Below are 19,933 nucleotides of genomic sequence, written 5' to 3' on the forward strand. Positions count from 1 at the left end.
GTTATAATAGTCACCATGTTGTCACAACGTTCGACTAGGTAGAGAAAGGAAGAGGCTTGCCCCTATAGATACCTAGCACCTTCACCTAAGGTAGGTATCTCATGCGGGAGGCCCTCTGACAGCAGGGCTTCCCGTGTTGTGTACCAAACTAGGGGTGGTCTGCACATTTCGGCAAGCATTATACCAAGAATCCCACGATGGTCTACACAGTGTCAAAGTTGGAACCACCATGGAACAATGGAACAAGCATGGAACACTCTTTAGTATATAGCAAGTAGGAACACAACCATTATGGTTCGTGTTCAACCTAATTATCAATCTACGATATTGGATCTCAAAGGGTGCGTGGTATCCCAAATCTCATCGTGGTCTTCCTTGTTCTTGCGGTAAGCCCGGGGCTTCTTGCCGGCTCATCTTCCCAAGAGTCTGTGCCAGCGATTCGATCAAACCTTGCTCCTGGCATTGTTGGAGAGACACCTGAAGCAAAAGTCGGGAAGGAGCGCTTGAATTGACCTTTTGTTCGCATTCAATCTCGTTTGGGGGTGATAGCTCGAAAACTTCGAAGACAACTTCGGCACCGGCTTCTTGTTTGCTGACCATTACCACCGCGGTGTTATACTAAAGGGGATTGCAATTGCATCTAATATAGACTTGAACAACCATCCAAGACCTCTCCTACATCACACGTGCTAAACCTAGTAAAGAACAGGGACACGCAGCCCTTAGGATAGAAAAACGATTTTGCGCAAGTCAGCGCATCACACCGCGAGGCCTAAACATAGCATTTCGACAAGCCAAAATCCCTGGCGCTTGCACGAAACACGTAGTTTGCAGAGACCAATGAATTACATTATCAAAGACTTTGATCTATGGCAGTATGTGCGAACACAAGCTTAGCCTGCGAGGTCCGATCTTGACTTATTTGTATACAGACAGGTGCCTCTTTTACAACCTTCGCACAGCTCTTGTTCATGCGGTCCTTTTGAAGCCTTATTGTGTAACGGATTCTCCATCCATACGCCGGCCCACCTCTTGATCCTGAACGCAACCCGCTCGACATAGGTTGTCTCGTCTATGGTAAGGGTGCCCAGCTTCTCACATGACTTGCACCGCTGATTGAACACGACCACGCTGTATCCATTGCCAGCATACCCTCTTATCACAATGGACACCACGCCACTCGCCCACGCCCGCTTTTTGCATCTTACATTATCACACGTGAAGCGGCCTACGACACAAGTTAGGTGTTCGTTGTTGGACCGCTCGCGGTCGTTGCTCTGGAACCAAGTCGAGGTCACGTCTGGCAAGACGGCTTCTGCGATCCTGTCGTGCAGGTTGGGGAATGTGAAGGAGGTCCGCGTCTCTTCTTTGCGCTTGGGGACGGGCACAGTGCGTCTCTGTGGCGGTTTGATGGGTGGCTCTCGAATCGGGATCATGAATACTCGAGGGCTATCATCAGATGCTGGGGATGAGTGGTGGCGGCTTGAGTCTGAAGTGGAGGTGTTGCTGAATGGCGTCTGAGAGTTTCGTCGATTGTTGCGCTGCGCGCGAGCGTTGGGTGGCGATCGCGATGAGTTGAGATTAAAAGTCCGCAAGACTGTAGAGGAAGTGACTTCTGGGGATTGTTGTTGGTGAACTGGAGAATCTTGTAGATGTTGTTTAAGCGCGTTGTTGCTGCTGAACGTGCGCTTGCATGGTTTACAGTAGGTTCCTGTATGCGCGGGTGAATCCTCTTGATGTTGTTTAAGTGCATGCTCGCTGCCGAACGAGCAATCACACAGTACACAAAGAGGCATCGTAGGCTCAGTCGAAGTATTCGTAGATTTGTGTCTTAGAGAGATCAGGGAACGAGGAACGGAGTACTAGAGGTTTTGGAGTTACTTGGTCCATCTCGCAAAAGAAGAGGAGTGTGATAAGGCTAAGATACACGGCGTCTCTGCGACCAATGGTGCATTGACACATAACTCGTGACGATGCGTATCTCCAACCTAAGAAGGATTGTAAACGAGCTGCGGTGTTACCCATTGCGATGGCAGGCTGCATATCTGTACTCGTATGGAAATTCGCCTTGACCGCCCACGCCATTGCAGGATCGCATTCTGTAGAGTGGCATGCAACTACGATTCTCAGCCTATCCATATCAAAAAGCATTCAACAAGCTCGTGGTCAAGCAACAGTCCTTCCCCGACCGTCATAATGTTCGTTGGAAGTGGGAGTCTCGTCTGGCGGCAAAGAGTCGGGAGTGGAGCATTCTACACGCATGTATTGTAGCCTGCATTAAATCGTTTGCTTTCGATTGGTTGCTGTAAGCGGGGTATGGCCGCTTCATTGTCGCATGGTGGAGTGGTGTGAATCTCGGTCGTTCCATCACTCCAACAGCTTCACCAGAATGCGACTCACATGAAATCGTAGTAACTTTTAATTATCATTAGTTTGTCTAGGCATGTGAAATATTGGATTGCAACAACGGTAATCTCTCCTGCGCTTATTTTGCTCGGCATGGCCCGCACTGACTACGTTCTTACCCCTCTCTTGTGTTATCGTCGACAGGGTTCCAGATGCAACCCACTCGAGCCGTATTTGCGGCGGCCTGCGCGGGTAGGCCCGCGGAAACGGTCGCTGACGTGCAAGGTGGGGCGTCAACGTAAAGACACTGGAGTGAGTCTCTTCTCTCTTTGTCGCTGTCGACACCCCAACAAATTGTAGGCGGCATCAAGACGCTCTTGTTGAGGCTGGAGACCCATATTCACCTGTTGCAGTCTTGTTTGAATTTGCAAAGCGCACTCTTCGAAAAATGACAGTGATGCTATCGCACAGTCGTGCGATCTTTGCGAATACATGAGCGATGATGATGCATATCTTGATTACAACACGATCTCAGGACACAACAAGACTATGTCTCTTCGAATCAGCTCATCGATCTCTAGTGGCCCCGCATTCATTATAGCGTAAGTAGGGCACATATCGTGTAGTCCTTGTCTTTCACGCGTCCGATGCGCAACAAACGAACAATGGAAGAGAATATCATAGCTCAAATAAGACAGCTTCTTTGTAGGATGCTTATTGAGTGGTAGATACACGACATTAGTGACATTTCGGTGTTGCGCCAAGACCTAAATCTCTACCACTACGGACACCCTCTGAGATTACGGTCTCGATGTGACCCTACTTGCCGCCAGCACCTGTTTGGTTTGCATTCTTGTCGCCAGCACTCTGAGCTCGCGCTGCGAAGCCACCGGAAGACATATCCTTCCCACCAAGTGCCTTGACTTCGGATTAGTATCAAGGCTCGGTTGAGCATATCATGGGCGAAACTGACCTGAGAAGACTGAATTCTGGAGGCATCAGACGCTGCCATAGTAGAGGACTTGGCTCCGCCATTTTTGGACGCGCCACCGGTCTTAGAGTCAGAGGAAGGCATTGTAAAATACGGTCGTGATTGAGATCATAAGATCATAAGAAGTTCTGTGGTTTACAGTCTATGATGAGCATCATAGCGGTTTTTATACGACATCGCTTCGTAATAGAAGCGAATGCTGTGTGCCTAGTAAGCCCTTCTAATACTGCACGATATTACGCCCACATTCGCTTGCATAGATCATTGTCCGATACAGTCCCGAGTGATTCAACCATCCATTCAGCGTTCACCTGGCGTAACCTGCAGTGAAGGTCCAAGAACATGAGAACCGATTTGAAAGCTAGGAGGTCCGTTAGACTGCAACTGAGAAGGCTTGGGCTAGATCGATTACGCGTCACTGCAGACCGTAATGTGCACAGAATGGTACGGCCTGCCTTTGGACCCCGAAAGCCAATAGATTATCCCCAAATGTTGGATGCAGACGCTTCTTCGGTGGAGCCGTATTGTCGGTAGAATGTCATAAGCGAGCGTCACTACACATATTTTCACAACATGCTGTTTACTTTGTCTTGGACGTTTCGCAGATCATGTGCTGTCGTACCAAAGCTGCGTCTTACGTCGCACAGTCAGGATATCGATAAGGTACCCCGCAATCCTTCAATCAGTACACAGCGCGAACCGTAAAGTGACGTATGCTGCAAAGTAGCTATCCAAACCCCAAAGCATTGTCGATTGCAGCATGTACAACGTTTGAAGATATCGAGACTGTACAGTATGTTGTGCGCACTTCCTAGATGTGCTGACTTAAATGAACTCAAGCATCAAAGCTCGCTGCTGTACCCAGCAAATCGGGGAACACCACTTGCCTATAATCCCGAAGAGAGGGGTTTGTGCACGCATGCGCAGGCGAGAATTCGGTAGCAGAACGTCTAGATTATACACTATGCAATGCGTGTGACGATCTATTCTGTAGCAAAAGTCTTCACAGCGCACTCCACGATTGGCCATGGCAGCATGGCTATTCGCTGCTAGGTGGACGAGCATCAGACATACATACTTCCCCCCGTCCTGGATTCATGTTGCAAGCGTGGCGTACTTGGATTGGCAGGCTGTGGTCGACGAACGTCGTGATACGATGACAAACATCTCCGGTCTCCATCGAAACAAGAGGGTCCAGAAGACAATGGCACGGTCCGAAGCGGATTGCAGTACAACCGCGTACTTGGGGTAGCATTCTCTGACTCGGATGCTCCACGCACGGTCCATGAAGAAGTATATCGTATTACACCTTGGAAAGTGGGTCTGCAAAAGAGACGACCCATGACGAGATCTGCGACGCACGGACAGCGTCATACCTGCTTCGCAGCAGCAGATCGCTCACGGCATGATCTTGGATCGATGTAGATGTCTTTCGCTTTACTCCATGGTTTCTGGATAAGTGGCGATTCAACACTTTACGGCTAGTAATCTTGAAAGTGCAATGTATGCAAGCAATTCCGGTCCACACTCGAAGACGCGGGCGGGCCGCTTTTAGCGCTGACGCCAAAGCCAGATATGTCGATCAGCCTTGGCTGTCTACGACCACGGAACGCTGCCTGATGTTGTGCATCGCATCATCCGCTATGGATTCTCCATCAATCGAGCTGAGGCAAGATAATGTGGGCGTCACTACTAATAGATACAAAGCGGCCAGGAAACTGGCGACCGCGATATACGAATTTCAAGCACTCTTTTGGCATCGAAACGTCAAGGGTGTGCAAAGGAGCTTGGTTAGAGAAGCGTCTTAACACTAGCCGAAAAGAGGTATTTCCACAAGTGCTTGTTGTAATAACCACATTGGGAACAGCTCGGAAAGAGCTTCACGCACACTGGAATGCACGATACACGTAGCACGGTACCAACCAGACAACAGTTGCTTCTGCACGTCCTGTTCCTTCCCTTTTCACATTGCTCGAGTCTTCACCTAAAGGATTGTCTGAACAACTTGAAGCAATGATGTCAATTGATAGCGCTTAGGCCATCAAGAATATTATTAATTATAGATTTTAGCATAGATGTCAGAATCTGTTTAAAGCGCTAACTATAGCTAAGGCTGTTAAGGAGGACTAGGATAGAAATTAAATGTTAGCTTAGCTTAGCACTATACTTAGTAAATCTTTCTAAACTACTTAGCCTTCAAGGTAGGAGTTATAACAGGTAAGGGTAAGAGTATATGTAATATAAACAAAGACTAACTTCTTTTAAGCTTATACTAACAACTTTAGAAAAGTAATAACTAGTAATAAACACTATGCGCCTATTACCCCTAAACAAGTATTAGCAGACAAATTAGATTTAATTGCAAAAGACGCACAATTACTAAATATGCTTACTAAAGCTATAAATATAATCTTAGTAGTTATTTTCCTTCCTTACAGGGAAGACAATAGCGTTGTTTGTAAGACAATGTGCCACCTTGGGTTAGTTAAGCAATGACCCCCATGACGGCTTTTTGACAATACAAACCGTTCAGGCCTCTGACACCTGCTGGTCAGTCGGTCACGTATCTCGACTCGTCGCTTGAATGAGGCGGAGGCCTAACAAACTCTGTCTAATGAGGGGTTTCATACAGCAATCAATCCGCGTGCATAGCGTCTCGCACCGCGTGACAAGGCCAGAAGTACTCATAGCAAGGCGAACAGAACGCCCTGCTACACAACTCGTAGTGAATGGCTTGAGTGCAACGTATCCTGTCAAAGTTGAGTGCCATATTATCTCGTCACAACAACCGCAATGCATTGACCAAAAGCTTCTGAACCACCTTAGGTTCAGTGAGACTTATACCCTGACAAGAGATGGACGGAACTAGTGATGACAGGAATACGCGATGCTTTACAGCCTCGAATATGACGGCCAAGCTTCACCTTTTTAAACCTGCAAACATCCACAAGCTTTGTCACTGCGCGAAGTCTAAGCCTACTCGCTCTCCATTGCTTGGGTGAAGAGTGCAGTATGCAGCCGGGTTGAGATTTAGGTTGAGATGATGAATTGCACGCCGGGTTCCAATACTATCAAGACTACAGCTGTTTAATTCTTGACATAACCCGCCGCAAAGATAAAATTCCGCAAGAGTACTGTTGCATTATTGAAATCATATTGTTCTTCGTTTCACAGCAACATTGGCATCTGCCTTCTAATCTTCGTTATCGGAGTCGGAATCAGGAGCGTGATCCAGGAGTTCATGCTCCAAATCTCTATCTGAATCCTCGACAGAATCTATACTTGGGCTGATAGGACCGTCCGCGACTGTCATGATTAGCTACATACGTATTTACCTAGGCCCAAGACTTACTAGGAAGGTTTTCTATCATTGTCAACATGTCGAAAGCCGGCGCATGTAGAGCATCCGAATTAGGTCTCTGATTGCCATTGAATCTATCAAAAGCCGGCATAATAACCTCTTCATACCAATTCTTATTTTCAATCAGATCATTCCACTCGTAGTGATTAATGACCTCTGCCCCAGTAACCTCCCATAGGCAAACGTAATGATTAGTGTAGTATCTGCTTCCCTTGTTGTAGGGGTCCGGAATGTCATAGTGGACCATCTCGGTAGCCACATCGAGGATTGGTAAACCGGCCCTAAATCGAGTAGCGGGGTTGATGACAGTGAGCGTTTGGTTGCCTCGCCTGGGGCTTCTCCATGCTGCGAGATCCTCAATTGCGCTAGCCGATGTGGTGAAGGAGATGTATGGGGGGGCGACTCGGCCCCCAAGTCGCGGACTAGTCCAAGCTAGGGGCGAGTCGGACCCTAATCGTGGTGGTCGCGTGCAGGTAGGTAGGCAGTGTTTGCAATGCAAGGCAGCACGATAAGCTACCGGAACTGCGTAAGCGGGGTTACGGGCTGTCCCTGGCAGTCGAGAGTCTTTGTGTGACAATTTGCGCGGCAGCGATAGCGACGGGCCTCCGATGTCTTTGTCCCCTCGCTTGTGCCCGACGTCAACAGCTTTTACATTGAAAGGATAAGGTCTCCAGAGCTCTAGACTTTGGGTGAAGCGTCTCTAAGATTGTTTAGACCTTCCTTTGATAGCTGCTCAAAACAAGAGTGCAAAGCGTGATACGACACTTGTAAAGTTTACGTAGTATAAAGCAGAAGATATTCGTTGCTATTGTCTACATAAATCGCAATCTATAAAAACGTGTGCATAGCGAGTACGCCATTCAAGCGAGTGTGTTACCCTAAATCTTTATCGAAGTCACAAAATTCGCACTTTTCGGAGTGTTCGGTTGAATACAAGCACGCATCGTCTCTGCACGAATCGAGCCGGCCCTTGAAACACGTCGCAAGGCTTGCGTGACAGTGTGCCACAGTGCTGGAGAGCCGTTATTGGCCAGAGATAGATCCCTCAGGTCGCATGCAAGGTGATGAATATCAACTGCACGTCGATATTGCAATCCACATAGCTGGGAGTATTTGTCTGTTCAGAGAATTGGAACGACTCTGAACATTTCTTAAGAACAAGTTCGATCCCATTTTGGAAGGGGAAGTTGGATAACATTTCCTCAATTACAATTCATACCTCCATCGTTTACCCCGAAAAACCATACGAGATGGTTGTTCACTCGTTCAACAACCGTGTTCTGGATGAGCTTTGCTCGAAAGATCAGCTAGATCTTTTAGACTCAGTGGACCGTCTCCGCTCCCAGGGCATCGATCATTACGTTTCTCTACCCCAAATTATCGTTTGTGGCGATCAATCCTCCGGCAAAAGTTCTGTACTCGAAGCCATCTCAGGTGTCTCCTTCCCAGTCAAGAGCAACTTGTGCACTCGTTTTCCAACTGAATTGGTGCTCCGAAAGACATCACACGTAGGTGTTATTGTCTCCATTGTTCCGGACCATTCTCACAATGAAGCGGAGCGAATCTCTCTCAACAACTTCCGTGAAACGCTTGACGGTTTCCACGCACTCCCAGAATTGATCGATAACGCTAAAAGAGCAATGGCTATCGGAAGTTTTGGTCGCGCATTTTCCAAGGATCTCTTACGCATCGAAATCTCTGGTCCCGATCGCCCTCATCTCACGATCGTTGACCTGCCTGGTCTAATTCACTCTGAGACCAAACAGCAGTCCATGGCCGATGTTGAGTTGGTGCAGGATGTAGTCAAGTCATACATGAAGGAACCTAGGAGTATCATCCTTGCCGTTGTCTCCGCGAAGAATGATTACGCCAATCAGATTGTGCTGAAGCTAGCTCGATCTGCTGATAAAACCGGAATGCGTACGCTTGGAGTAATCACAAAGCCTGACACTTTGATCCCAGGCTCAGACAGTGAACACATGTATGTGTCTCTCGCTCAGAACCTTGACGTGGAGTTCCGTCTTGGGTGGCACATTCTAAGAAACATGGACTCTGAGACTGGAGCGTGGTCACTTCCTAAACGCGATGGAGAGGAGAGACGATTTTTCACGGAGGGCATCTGGCGCACGCTCCCCGAGTCGATCCTTGGCATCGCGACTTTGAGAGAGCGATTGAGTAGACTCCTCCTTGGCCAAATCGCTGCGGAGCTTCCAGGACTTATCGAAGAAATTGAACTCAAGTCCATCGCTTGCCGTACTCAGCTACAAAAGCTCGGCCTACCTCGAGCCAGCATTGAGGAGCAACGCCATTACCTACTCACCCTTAGCCAGACGTTCCAGTCTCTAAGCAAGGCTGCCACAGATGGAACATACAACAATGACTTCTTCGGTGAAGCTAAAGCTGACATTGGCTACCAGAAGCGCATTCGCGCCGTTGTACAGAACCTCAATCAGTCTTTTGCCGAAATCATGACGCGTGAAGGGCACCACTATGCGATCACCGACTACTCCGATGAAGATTCAGCGCCAGCCTACAACCCGAAAGTAAAGCAGTACACGCGAGTGCAAGTACTTGACCGTATCGAAACCCTTATGAAGCGCACTCGTGGCTGTGAGCTCCCCGGCACGTTTAATCCGATGATTATATCGGATCTTTTCCTCGAGCAATCGTGTGCATGGCAAGCGCTCGCTACAAGCCACATTGATCAAGTAGCGCAGGCGGTGACAAAATTCCTGCAGCACCTCATCTCACACATTGCAGATGCCTCCACCAGTGGCGTGCTGTTCCAGACCTTGGTCGAACCCGCGCTGGAGAGCGTCGTCAAGGATGCAAAGCGCAAGACTACAGATCTGCTCGCACCACACAAGTATGGACATCCGATTACATATAACCACTACTTCACCGAGACCGTGCAGCAAGTCAAGAGAGAAAGGAGTAGAGTTGAGCTTACGCGTCTCATAAAGAAGGTGTTTGGCGTGAATTCGCTTGGTCCATCCGCGCGAGAGGAGTACGCTATCCGGGATTACCACCCCTTGCTGAGTGCACTCATGGAGCACAGTAACCCCGACATGAACCAGTACGCATGTTCTGAGGCTTTGGATTGCATGCAAGCTTACTACAAGGTACGTCACTGGCTGCTTAACTCAACGAAGGCTTTATAGTCACAGTATTAATAGTCTTTCCTATCAGGTCGCTTTCAAGCGCTTCGTTGACGACATCGCCGTCGAGGCCATCGAAACAAACCTCGTCGCCAAACTCAGCGACATTTTTTCACCGATCAAAGTCACATATCTCGCCGCTGATGTCGTGACGAGTATCGCAGGTGAATCTGAGCAGAGCCGCCGCAAGCGCAAGCAGTTGACGAACCAGCTGGATGTGCTGGTTCAGGGATTGGAAACTTGCAAGAAATTTGTTGTGGGTAACCTACACGGTCTGTCTTGTAGTAAGTTGATGCGATGCTGTACATCGGAAACAGAGACTGATGGTCTGTCCGTGGTAGGCACTCGCGATGTAGCGATTCGATCAGCAAGATCAGAGTGCCAAGGTTTGTCGTCTCTCTCTCATGGCACTGAGTTGGACGAGGCCGATGGAAATGGTTCACAAGACGAAGTTGTGTCCGCCGCCACAGCACCAGGAACAGAGGCAGCGCCGACACCTGATGAAGAGGTAACTGCCGTTGACGATTGGCATCTTGAAGTGGTAACAGCAAAGAAAAAGAAATCGAAGAAAGCGATGAAAGCACTTTCCGAAAATTGAAACTGCTTATCAAAATAGAAGATCAGATATTTTCAAATTGAATGAGTTGGGTTATGGAAAGATCCTTCACGTCCAATCGACTCTGGCGCCGCATGAAAACTCAATTTCACTATTAAAAACCAACGTCTCGACAGAATAACCGCTCCCATCCCTCGCAGAGATCAACTCTGTATAGCATCTTTCGAATCATATCCCGGTCGCTCTACAGCAATAACAGCCCATTTCAAGATCGCTCGACGTACGTTTGCTGGTCCAGGTCCAAGATTCTAAGCTCATTCCATGCCTTGCACCGCTGGTTGAAGACTTCAGCGTTATAGCTCCCGTTTTTGTACCTGCGTATGACGATCGACACCTTTGCAACTTGCCGATAATTGCATACTCAAGAATGTAAACTCCCTACTGCGGGTTCCAGGGGAAGATCAAAGCCCTTGCACCGTAGATTGCCAATGTCTGCGATGCATTGTCCAGAAACAAGGCGAAGGTCTTGCGAAGAAAGTAAGTGTATGCGCTGCTTCTCAAGAATGCGATTAGCGTACTATGCGTCTCATATTACAAAGTCTTGTGCCACCGATATATTACCAGACCTCTGATAGAAGTTGCGTCACAAACCTCACATGGAGTAAGTGCACGAGTTTGTGATTTGCGTATACAAGTTGACCGATTCGGGCCCTCATGACAGCATCATCAAGCTAGTGGTCCCGAGACCTACTGGTGAGACAGAGACCCTCAACGTCGATCAGGATGTGCTGTGCAAACATTCTGAGTTTTTCAAGCGCATGATGAAACCAGAATAGACCATTATAAGAGACTCTCCTAACATTATCGACCTTGCCAATAAGACCGCCAACACTGTGAGTGACTATGTTAAACGGCTGTACGCTGGACGAATGCATGTTACACTATACAACGCGGACGACAACAATAAAAGAGAACAGGTGGCCAAGGAGGCGGAAAAGACCTTTGTGATGCTGGTAGATGCTTATGTTTTTAGGGAGAAGATTATTAATGTCAGGTATAAGAACGCCGTTGCAAGAGTAGCAGCAGTAGCTAAAGAAAGCTCTAAGTGGAACATAAGGCCAGAGAGCGTCAGGATCGTCTATAATAGTACACTGCCTAGCTCGCCAATAAGGCGCATAATTGCTAAAAGCCTAGCACGCCTGGCGCATGATAATACAAAGAAGGGTGTCGGGTGGATGTCTTCCATTGATAAATACTCGAAAGAAGCTCTAGCAGATGCTTTAAAGGCTACAATAAGGTTTTAATGTAAAGTTAACAAGGAAGCATTAAAAGCTGCAAAGTCCCTGGATTCTTACTTAGAAAAATAATGAATTAGTACGAGTGGCTCCTACATCAGTGCCTTTTTGCTATCTCATTCTATTGTTCGACCAAAGAGCACTGTCGAATTGATGACCGAATCTATGACAGGAGAGTGATGAGAACATGCCGAGCTTCGTATAAGCCCGGTGACTGCTGGGCTGCACTTCAGTAGACGCGCGACGCTGATGAAGACATGGCTACTGTTGTAGATCGCTTTCTCAGGTTGTTGCGCCTGCTTTGAGTTGCAGCTCTGGATGTGTGTCAACAATCGCAGCCAGGTGCGCGTGCAGTTTGGCACAACCACGTGACGCAACTGTACCGGGCTACAACCTCGCATACCCTGACCTCGACAGCCTGTCAGCCTTCTGACATGTTAGTTTCCTTCCTGCTACAACCTTCAAATGCCACACTACAAGCACCGGCGTCTGGATACAAAGCCCGGCAAGTTTTGCCTCTTGCGTATCGAGAAATCATCACATGAGACGTCACCATTCCGCATCACCATGCGACCTGCTCAACTTGATCAAGTAGAAGCGCACTTCTATGTCTTATCGTGTGCTTAAAGGCACGAGGATGGGACCATCATTGATGACAGTACAAACGAGGCAAATTTCCACTCGATATTGGTGCTCGTTGGAAAGCATCACACACTCATCGTCGATGGATTTTGGAGCCTAAAGATAAGATCGAGACCAGTTATGGGCGAAGTTTACAGAAAGAGAAGACAAGTGTTCAAGGCACGCAGAGTTGATGCCTTGCCCTGTGATTGGCGCCCTCGTCGGGCCTCGACTGCTTTAGTACACAGCCTGTAGCAAGAACGGCTTCACGAGTGGCCCTTCCACAGCATTGCCAAGGAACAGACGCAGCTTCGCGTCTTCCAGTATAAAACGCGGCCACCAGTATTTCTCATCCACAGCGTAGAAGAAGCCGTTTCCTGTTGTATAACATATCAGAACGTTCTTTTTCGTCTTCGCTGTTTCTGCGACCCTGGTATCTGATAAACAACAAAACGACGCGACCATCGCCACAGATATCATAGGCAGTCAGAGTATCATAGAGCTTACAAAATTGCTTCGAGGAAGCACACAAAACCCCTTGGCAGAAAGCCTACGAGGCACTGAGGAGTAAGTAGGTGCGCGATCTCGACAAGCAAGAGCCCACCCCTCCGTTCATCACACCCTCGTGGCAGCGAGGGCCCCATACCTACACCGACAGCGACCCGGACAAGGCCCGCGAACGCCATGATCGAGAATGCGCAGCAAGCAAGAGCCTCAGCATCTACACGGACGGCAGCGGCATCGAAGGCGAAATCGGCTCCGCAGCGGTGTGCCTGCTAACACAACAGACGCTATCCGTACACATGGGAGCGTACACAGTGTCGACAGTATACGCAGCGGAGCTGTAGGGCATCAACCTGGCACTGCAGATCGCGAAGGAATATGCATTCGATACACACAAGGATAATGCTTCCTGAACATTGCGAGCATTATTGAATGTAAACGGCATAATTTTTCCTGCATGTCCCATAAGAATTTCCTGCAAACCACTACTCCGAGCACTTCCCGGAAGTCATACATCCAAACGCCTGAACGATGTATCAATCACATACAACCTATAGATCACACCTATCCGCATTACCGAGCGAAACTACTGCAAATTCGTCCAGAAGGACTTTGATGCCTGTAACAACACCTCCCTGCTTTAACACTGCAGACGTTCAAAACAACTGCGCTGTACGTTCTGCTATATAAGCCGATCGTCTAAGCGTCACATCTGTTCAGGAGTCACAAAACATTACACTGATGCTGCGACACATTGCAAAACGCACAACGCTCCATGTTTGCAACTCTTGATGTTCAAATGTAACGCTGCACCGAAGCTCATGACGACTATAGCACGGTGGGAATAAGCATGTGGAATGCCACAGAAATACCGTGTGAGAACTTATAGTCGGCCAGCACAAAACTTGTCCTGGGCGCGAATCGGGCGTCAGGCAGTGTGTGTTGCATGCATAGTCAGAAAAGCTCGTAGTGTTCGATTTTGAAGTTTTATTGAAGGGAAATTACAGTTGCATGACTGGGGCTATGCCACAGCCCTGTTACCTGGGCCATCTCGTGCAAGGCGCCGTATGAAAGGTGCTTTGAGTGCAGGATCTGCCTGGAGGTCGTGACTCCCTCCCAGTATTGTATGAATTGGTTGCCGTTTAACGCAAACCCTCATTCTCGCTGCCTGTTCGAAGGATCGACTCTTGAGATCGAACCATTCGAATCACAGGCCCTCCTCTGCCCACTTGATGATCTGCTCGCGACCTGCAGCGATAAGGTTCTGCTTCATCACGATCCAGTCTCGACTGGAGATGTATGGATGGAGTGTCCAAGCTCGAGGAATACCTTTGCTGTCCTCATTTGCCAGTGCTTTGATCATGGAATAACCCACCTGAAGAGTCATCCTTACCCGTACCACAAATCCCTCTTCGTAGTCATCACATTCCCACCATCGAGCGTAAAACTCAATTCGCGCTTCAGGCATCAGGTTTTGGATGTGGAAGCAGTATGTTAAGCTCGATTCAGCTAGACCACAAGATGAACCAAAGCCCGCCACCATTTCGATCGGCACGACGAGTGAAAGCGATTTGAAGGTCCGGCCGTTGGAACTGTCAACAAGGAACTTGATAGCCTCAAGTAAGCTCTCCTGCAGTTGAGGATAGTGGAAAGTGGAGCGGGGAGGCGGGATCAGAATATCTCCACTGATTCGGAAGGTGTTGATTTTCCAAACCATATGCGACAGCTCGGAATGAGCCTGTTTACATGTACGAGCGAGTGCAGTGAGTTCTTCGGTGCCTTCAAAAACCCCGACCCATCCAGTTGACCGACGTTCCAACCAACGGAAGACGAGCATTTGGTCAGACTTGAACGCGTAACCGGCTATAATAGCCCTGATCTCTGTCGGTAGATCCATGAAGCGAAAAGGGTGGTGCGGATTATGTCTGATGAAGCTGGAAGCCGAAGCGTGGAATGCAGAGTTTGCGGCGAAGCTGTGCAGGTGAGCAAGTGTCTCTCGACAGCACTTGAGCCAGGTTTGGCTACAAGCAAGTATTCCATGGCGAACGGTCTGAGAAGAGGCTTGTGAAGGCTCCTTGGTGCGTTCGCCATCAAAGTCTTGTTTGTTGCCAGCTCTGGCTTGAGCGGACTGACCTTTCGATCATCTCAAGCATCGCGAACCGGTCGGGGTCGGAGGCTTGTGCGTATAGACTTAAGATTCTGCCGAGTCCAGGAAAAGTTCGGCCGCGAGCTATGGGTGTGTATTGCGAAGTGACAGGCTTGGTCGCAGGCACAACGCGCGCAACGCCTCCATCCTCCTCACGCGTATCGGCGTCTTTTGTGTCGTCCGGTAGCGCAGCCATGGCGGGCAACGATGATAGATATCGAGTGGTGTGCGTGGGATGTGTGGAGACCGGTGCGGTTAGGTGATGAAGATGCAGCTCTGTTAGCACAGGCCAAGGACGCTAGAGTGGGGCTAAGGTCGGTGAAAGAGCGATGCGATATCAAGTGCAAACGGTCACAGCCCGGGGAAGAGTGAAGATAGTTGACCAATCACTTTCTGTGTTAGTATTGCACAATACAAGTACATGTTATATCGTAATAGTGTGGAAAATATCGTTCTATGTTGACGGCGTGAGCAGCAAGCTTGCTGGCTGGCTTTGCAGTTACGCAGTACGGAAGGCCTTCAATTATGAGAACACTTCAGATCATGAGTGAGTTTGTCTCTACCATGAACAAGCTCTTTCTGTCATCACCCTCTGGTTCAAAATCGACATGCGCCAGAGCTTCGTTATCTGAAGGTGGCTTTGGACAATTTGGATGCGCAAGACTACACACCCCGATCCATCCACTCCGCCGCCTCCTCGAAGCCTGCTGCTAACAACTTCTGTTTGATCTGGGTACGGTGTCCGCCAATGATGAGTGGCAAAAGATTCCAATTCCGGGGAATACCGTCCGCATCTAATTTGGCCAATTCCGACGCTGCTTGACGACCCCTGCTCATAAAATCTGCAATCAGAACTGTCCTCTTGACGCATTCCGACGTTAGGTTCCATAAGCCGTTTATGACCGTCCACTTGACCATCGGTAATTGCTTCGCTAGCGATGACATGTGCTCTCTGAAATGTTTGTACTCGCGGTGGTGCCGGAGGTAGTACTTGACAATGATGAACAAAGTCTTTGAGAAGCATGCGTTGACAATTACTTTCGAAAAGTAGACTAGCGCCTTGTCGACCATGATATTGTTTTGATCAACATCAACATCATCGTAATCGTAGTCTTCTTGAACCTCGTCAGATGCGATCGAGTCAAACCGAAAATGCGTGTTTACAGTCCATGTAATGTTAGCCAGCTCGGTGTGAAGTTGTTTCGATACACGTGTGAGTGCAGTGAGTTCCTCCAACCCTCGGAAGGAACCGATGAGCTCCTTTTCAGCTCCGTATGACCACTGAAACGACAGCGGCTCATCAGAAGCAAGCGCATATCGTGCAATCTCTACCCTGAGCTCAATCGGCAGATCCATGAATCGAAACGGCTGTGGATCCGGAACATAGCTGCTGATGTAGTAACCACCCCGGTCTCTGTTGGCGTCGATGAGGAAGCTACAAAGTGTCAGCGTATGATCGCAAGGGTTGCGTTTTTTCGACTCACCTCTCACAGATCTTGAGCATCTTAGGCCTATCCTCCGCTTTCAGCTTCGTGCAGACATCCATGATACGCTGAATATCAGGATCCGCATTCGTAGCAGGCGCGACATGAGCCGGCGAAGGCGACTGCACAGCAGAAGCAACCGCCTCCTCGCCCGCGTGTGGTTCCATAGCGAGATCACTTTGTCGGGTCGGTGGCTGCGGCAGAAGAGCGAGAAGTGGATTGAAGGATAAAGTGAGTGATGGCGAGAGCGTGAGGTCTTGCACCCAAGGTGAGGAGTGGAGCCGCTAGCGCTCTTACCGGGCGGAGAAGTAAAGGTAGGCAGGCACGACGCATCGCGTCTATATGCATGGGAGGCTGTAAGTGGACAAGAGTGAGATGTCATCAAGGTCTTTGCCTTCTGCAGAACAGGGCCAGTCGGTGTGATCAAACCAATAGAATTGAACAAGCCCGCAAACAGTGATATATCGCTAAAACGCCATGGACCAAGCGAGTACTCAACCTCCCTCCCTCGCAGTTAGCCAGCAATCCCATCATCACAGCCCAAGCCCTCGCTCGAGCCATAACAACATACAACCAGCCAACCTCCTCCCTCCCCTTCCATCCCCTTGAGCTCAGATAAACGCCCTACTCCGAATAACAACCCTTATAGTCCTCTTCCGTCTGACCCCACACCCCGCATTCGACACCCGATCATCATCAACATCGCTATCCGGTTCCGAGTCCGAGACCTCGATATCGACGTGTTTTTCCTTGTACAATTCGCCGTCGACTTCGACGAGGGTTTCGTTATCGTCGTCTACTTCTTCGTCGGCGCCGGCGTCTGCATCGTCTGTTGGGGACGGGTATTCGTATCTAATTTCGTCGATGTGTTCGTCGGCGAGGAAGGTTTGGTCGAGGACTGATCCTTGCTCGAGGGTCGATTCTTTCGTGGGCGTCGATGCTTCCTTGAGGACTGATGCTCTCCCGAGCAAGGATCTTTGCTCGAATACTGATGCTCTCTCAGATACTGATGTTTTCCCACGCCGCACAGAGCCTCTCGTGCGCACTGACTCCTTCTCAAGCACGGATTCAACCTCCTCGATATCGTCGAGCAAGCCAACGCCCGTATCGTAACTATGTTTCCTCCTCATTCCCGCCCCAGCGATGACCAGCGCCCTCGACCTCGGCGTCGGTCTGGGTTGCTCCGTGGTAGCGACCGTATTCAAAATGTTTTTCTGTACACCCTGCTGGTGTGTAATTGTAGTGACAGGACCGCCCATTTCCTCTACATCTTCGCTACGGAAATATGGACTAGAAATTGTTTTTATCTGGGACCTCATCAACGACCCCTCCCCTCCAGAGATCCCATCAACTACAAAAAACCCTTCTGGCCAGAGACGCGTCGTAATCCAGATCTGAAGCTGCCGTACTTCTTCTCGCCGGGCGCAGCTTCGCCCATCTCGCCCATCAAGAGGCCGATGGAGGACCCTCGTCTTGATCGAGCGTCGCCGGCATCACTAGCTGCGATGCCTGGTACACCCAATTGACTCCTGCGTTCAATACGTAAGTTTTTGAAGTTCTCCAGCTCGCGCTCGAGCTTCATGGTCTTCTCGCGTTCTTCACGGAGCTCGCGCTCGGCGCGCTTAGCGACGAGTTGGTTTCCGGAATCAGAGGACTGCAGTTCATCGATTGTCGAGAGAAGGTTTGAGATCTTGTCGCGGGCCTTGTTGAGATCCTCGGCAATTGAAGCATTTTGTTTCTCGCGGCGTTCGATTTGCGATTGGAGATCCTTGACTGTGCGATCAACGTTGCGGACTACGCGGGAGTCGGAGAGACGTGTTGACTCAGCATCCTCCAATGCATTCTCGAGCTGTGAAGTAAAGTTAGTCAAGTCAGAGAATGGGGATGTTCGATGCATACCTCTTGAATGCGCCCGTGGAGAAAGCGGACGTCTTTACCGGCAGAGCCACTGTAGCCCTTGGTCTCAAGATCAACAAGACGAAGCTGGAGATCTTTCAGATTTTTTCCGATGAGACCCTTCTCCTTGTGCAATTGGACATTAGCCTCGCGTTCAGCGATGATATCCTTCTGGAGCTCCTGTGCCAAAGCTTCAGCACGTCGCATCTTGCCAACGGCGGCAGCTGCAATGTCTTCCTGCTGGGCAAGACCCGACTTCAGCTCGAGCAGCTCGCGATCGAAGGCAGCAGCGTTGCGCAGTGCCGGCGACTCGGAACGCGAAAGGTCATCCAGTCGGTCTGCTGCTTCCTGCAGGCGGTTCTCGAGGCGCTTCTTCTCCTCAATCGCGGAATCTCGCTCTGCAGCAAGATCGTCGACGTTAGTGCGGAGATTGCGGACCTGAGACAAGAGGTTCACGATCTTAGATTGAGCCTCGTTGTGAGCATTGGCCGCCTCGTCGCGGGAATTAGAGACAACGTGGAGGGTCATCTCCAGACGATTCTTCTCCTTCGCCCAAGTAGAAGAGTTCAGAACCTCGTCGTCCCACTTGCTTCTCATCTCCTCGATTTCTTCGCGCAGGCGTCCGTTCTCTTCGCGAATGTAAATGATTGTGTGGCGTTCCTGTTCGAGCTCATTCGTCAGTGTTGAAAGCTCGGTCTGGTACTTCTTGCGCGTTTGCTCAAGAGAGGTCTCGCCGTCTTCGATGTCATGTGCGTGTTGGCTCCTGTAATCCTCGAGCTCATTCTGGAGACGCTTCTTGGTTTGCAGTGCCGCTTGCAGGTCAGTCGAGAGGTCCTCGACACGCTCTTCGTACTGTTGAACTTGACGTTGGAAGTCCTCTACCATGCCGTCCATCTCTTTACGCTCAGCCATATAGGCGGCACAAGTCTCCTCAGCCTCGCGTGCCTGTGTCCTGGCGAATTGTTCAGCGCGAGAGGCCTTGAGTACAGCGATCTCAGCTTGCTCCAGCTTGTTGAAGTACTCGTCAGCGCGATTCTTGTACAAACTCAAGCTGGATTGAACGTCCACTAGGGTGGACGTCTCGTCATCCAGTCGGATCTGAAGATCAGCGAACTCTTGCAAGAGCTGATTGTGGTTTGCTTGTTCTTGCTCGCGCTCGGACGCTAGTTCATCTATTTCAGTCGAAACTTCACGCAGCTCAGCTTCCAAAGCCAACTTCATCTGCTTGATGTCGTCAAATGCAGTTTTTGCGTCAGCCAGCTCATGGATAGCATTGTTGTGCGCTTGTACAATGGTCTTGCGCGACTGTTCTTGTGACATCAGTATCTCAAAAAGCTCCTCGTGGGACTTTGCCTGCACTTCCTGGTACGATAGTTGACCTGAGCGCAAGCTGTGCTCGAGCGAAGATACCTTCCGCGCAGAATCGTCGAGCATGTCATGAAGACGGAAGTTCTCGCGCTCCAGCTTTTGTACACGCTTCATCGACGGGCTTTCCTCTTGCCAGCTGTTGCTGCGTACGGGAGACTGCTCAAGTTGGCTTTGAAGATGCGCGTTTCGCATTTCGGACATCTGAAG

At 49.5% G+C, this 19,933-nt stretch overlaps 7 protein-coding genes across 7 annotated transcripts; 1 reads left to right on the top strand and 6 right to left on the bottom strand.

Annotated features, from left to right (window-relative positions):
- Positions 1-793: 793 nt before the first annotated feature.
- C7974DRAFT_367 (zinc-binding domain-containing protein) lies at positions 794-1,953 on the bottom strand. Its single transcript, XM_046139862.1, has one exon. The coding sequence runs from the start codon at positions 1,794-1,796 to the stop codon at positions 894-896; it is 903 nt and encodes a 300-aa protein (XP_046002278.1). The 5' UTR covers positions 1,797-1,953; the 3' UTR covers positions 794-893.
- A 986-nt stretch (positions 1,954-2,939) lies between these two features.
- Positions 2,940-3,905, bottom strand: C7974DRAFT_376 (uncharacterized protein). Its single transcript, XM_046140248.1, has 3 exons — positions 3,750-3,905; positions 3,320-3,698; positions 2,940-3,264 (listed from the first exon to the last, which is right to left on the bottom strand). The coding sequence occupies exons 2-3, from the start codon at positions 3,419-3,421 to the stop codon at positions 3,166-3,168; spliced, it is 201 nt and encodes a 66-aa protein (XP_046002279.1). The 5' UTR covers positions 3,422-3,698; positions 3,750-3,905; the 3' UTR covers positions 2,940-3,165.
- A 2,625-nt stretch (positions 3,906-6,530) lies between these two features.
- C7974DRAFT_438426 (uncharacterized protein) lies at positions 6,531-6,945 on the bottom strand (the record flags this gene model as incomplete). Its single annotated transcript, XM_046145257.1, has 2 exons — positions 6,531-6,643; positions 6,690-6,945. The coding sequence occupies 2 exons, from the start codon at positions 6,943-6,945 to the stop codon at positions 6,531-6,533; spliced, it is 369 nt and encodes a 122-aa protein (XP_046002280.1).
- Positions 6,946-7,894: 949 nt separating this feature from the next.
- On the top strand, positions 7,895-10,472 carry C7974DRAFT_438435 (P-loop containing nucleoside triphosphate hydrolase protein). Its single transcript, XM_046145258.1, has 3 exons — positions 7,895-9,820; positions 9,888-10,128; positions 10,174-10,472. Exons 1-3 carry the CDS (start codon positions 7,949-7,951, stop codon positions 10,452-10,454), a joined length of 2,394 nt encoding a protein of 797 aa, XP_046002281.1. The 5' UTR covers positions 7,895-7,948; the 3' UTR covers positions 10,455-10,472.
- A 3,567-nt stretch (positions 10,473-14,039) lies between these two features.
- On the bottom strand, positions 14,040-15,174 carry C7974DRAFT_407271 (uncharacterized protein; the record flags this gene model as incomplete). Its single annotated transcript, XM_046143219.1, has 2 exons — positions 14,040-14,805; positions 14,966-15,174. 2 exons carry the CDS (start codon positions 15,172-15,174, stop codon positions 14,040-14,042), a joined length of 975 nt encoding a protein of 324 aa, XP_046002282.1.
- A 467-nt stretch (positions 15,175-15,641) lies between these two features.
- C7974DRAFT_407272 (uncharacterized protein) lies at positions 15,642-16,629 on the bottom strand (the record flags this gene model as incomplete). The annotated part of the gene is made up of 2 exons (XM_046143220.1): positions 15,642-16,413; positions 16,463-16,629. The coding sequence occupies 2 exons, from the start codon at positions 16,627-16,629 to the stop codon at positions 15,642-15,644; spliced, it is 939 nt and encodes a 312-aa protein (XP_046002283.1).
- Positions 16,630-17,026: 397 nt separating this feature from the next.
- C7974DRAFT_408 (uncharacterized protein) lies at positions 17,027-17,911 on the bottom strand. The gene has a single exon (XM_046143289.1). It carries the CDS (start codon positions 17,779-17,781, stop codon positions 17,074-17,076), a length of 708 nt encoding a protein of 235 aa, XP_046002284.1. The 5' UTR covers positions 17,782-17,911; the 3' UTR covers positions 17,027-17,073.
- Between the last annotated feature and the right edge of the window lie 2,022 nt (positions 17,912-19,933).

Source organism: Boeremia exigua (assembly GCF_020726555.1).
Source record: "Boeremia exigua strain MPI-SDFR-AT-0100 chromosome Unknown C7974scaffold_1, whole genome shotgun sequence".
Lineage (NCBI taxonomy): Eukaryota > Fungi > Ascomycota > Dothideomycetes > Pleosporales > Didymellaceae > Boeremia > Boeremia exigua.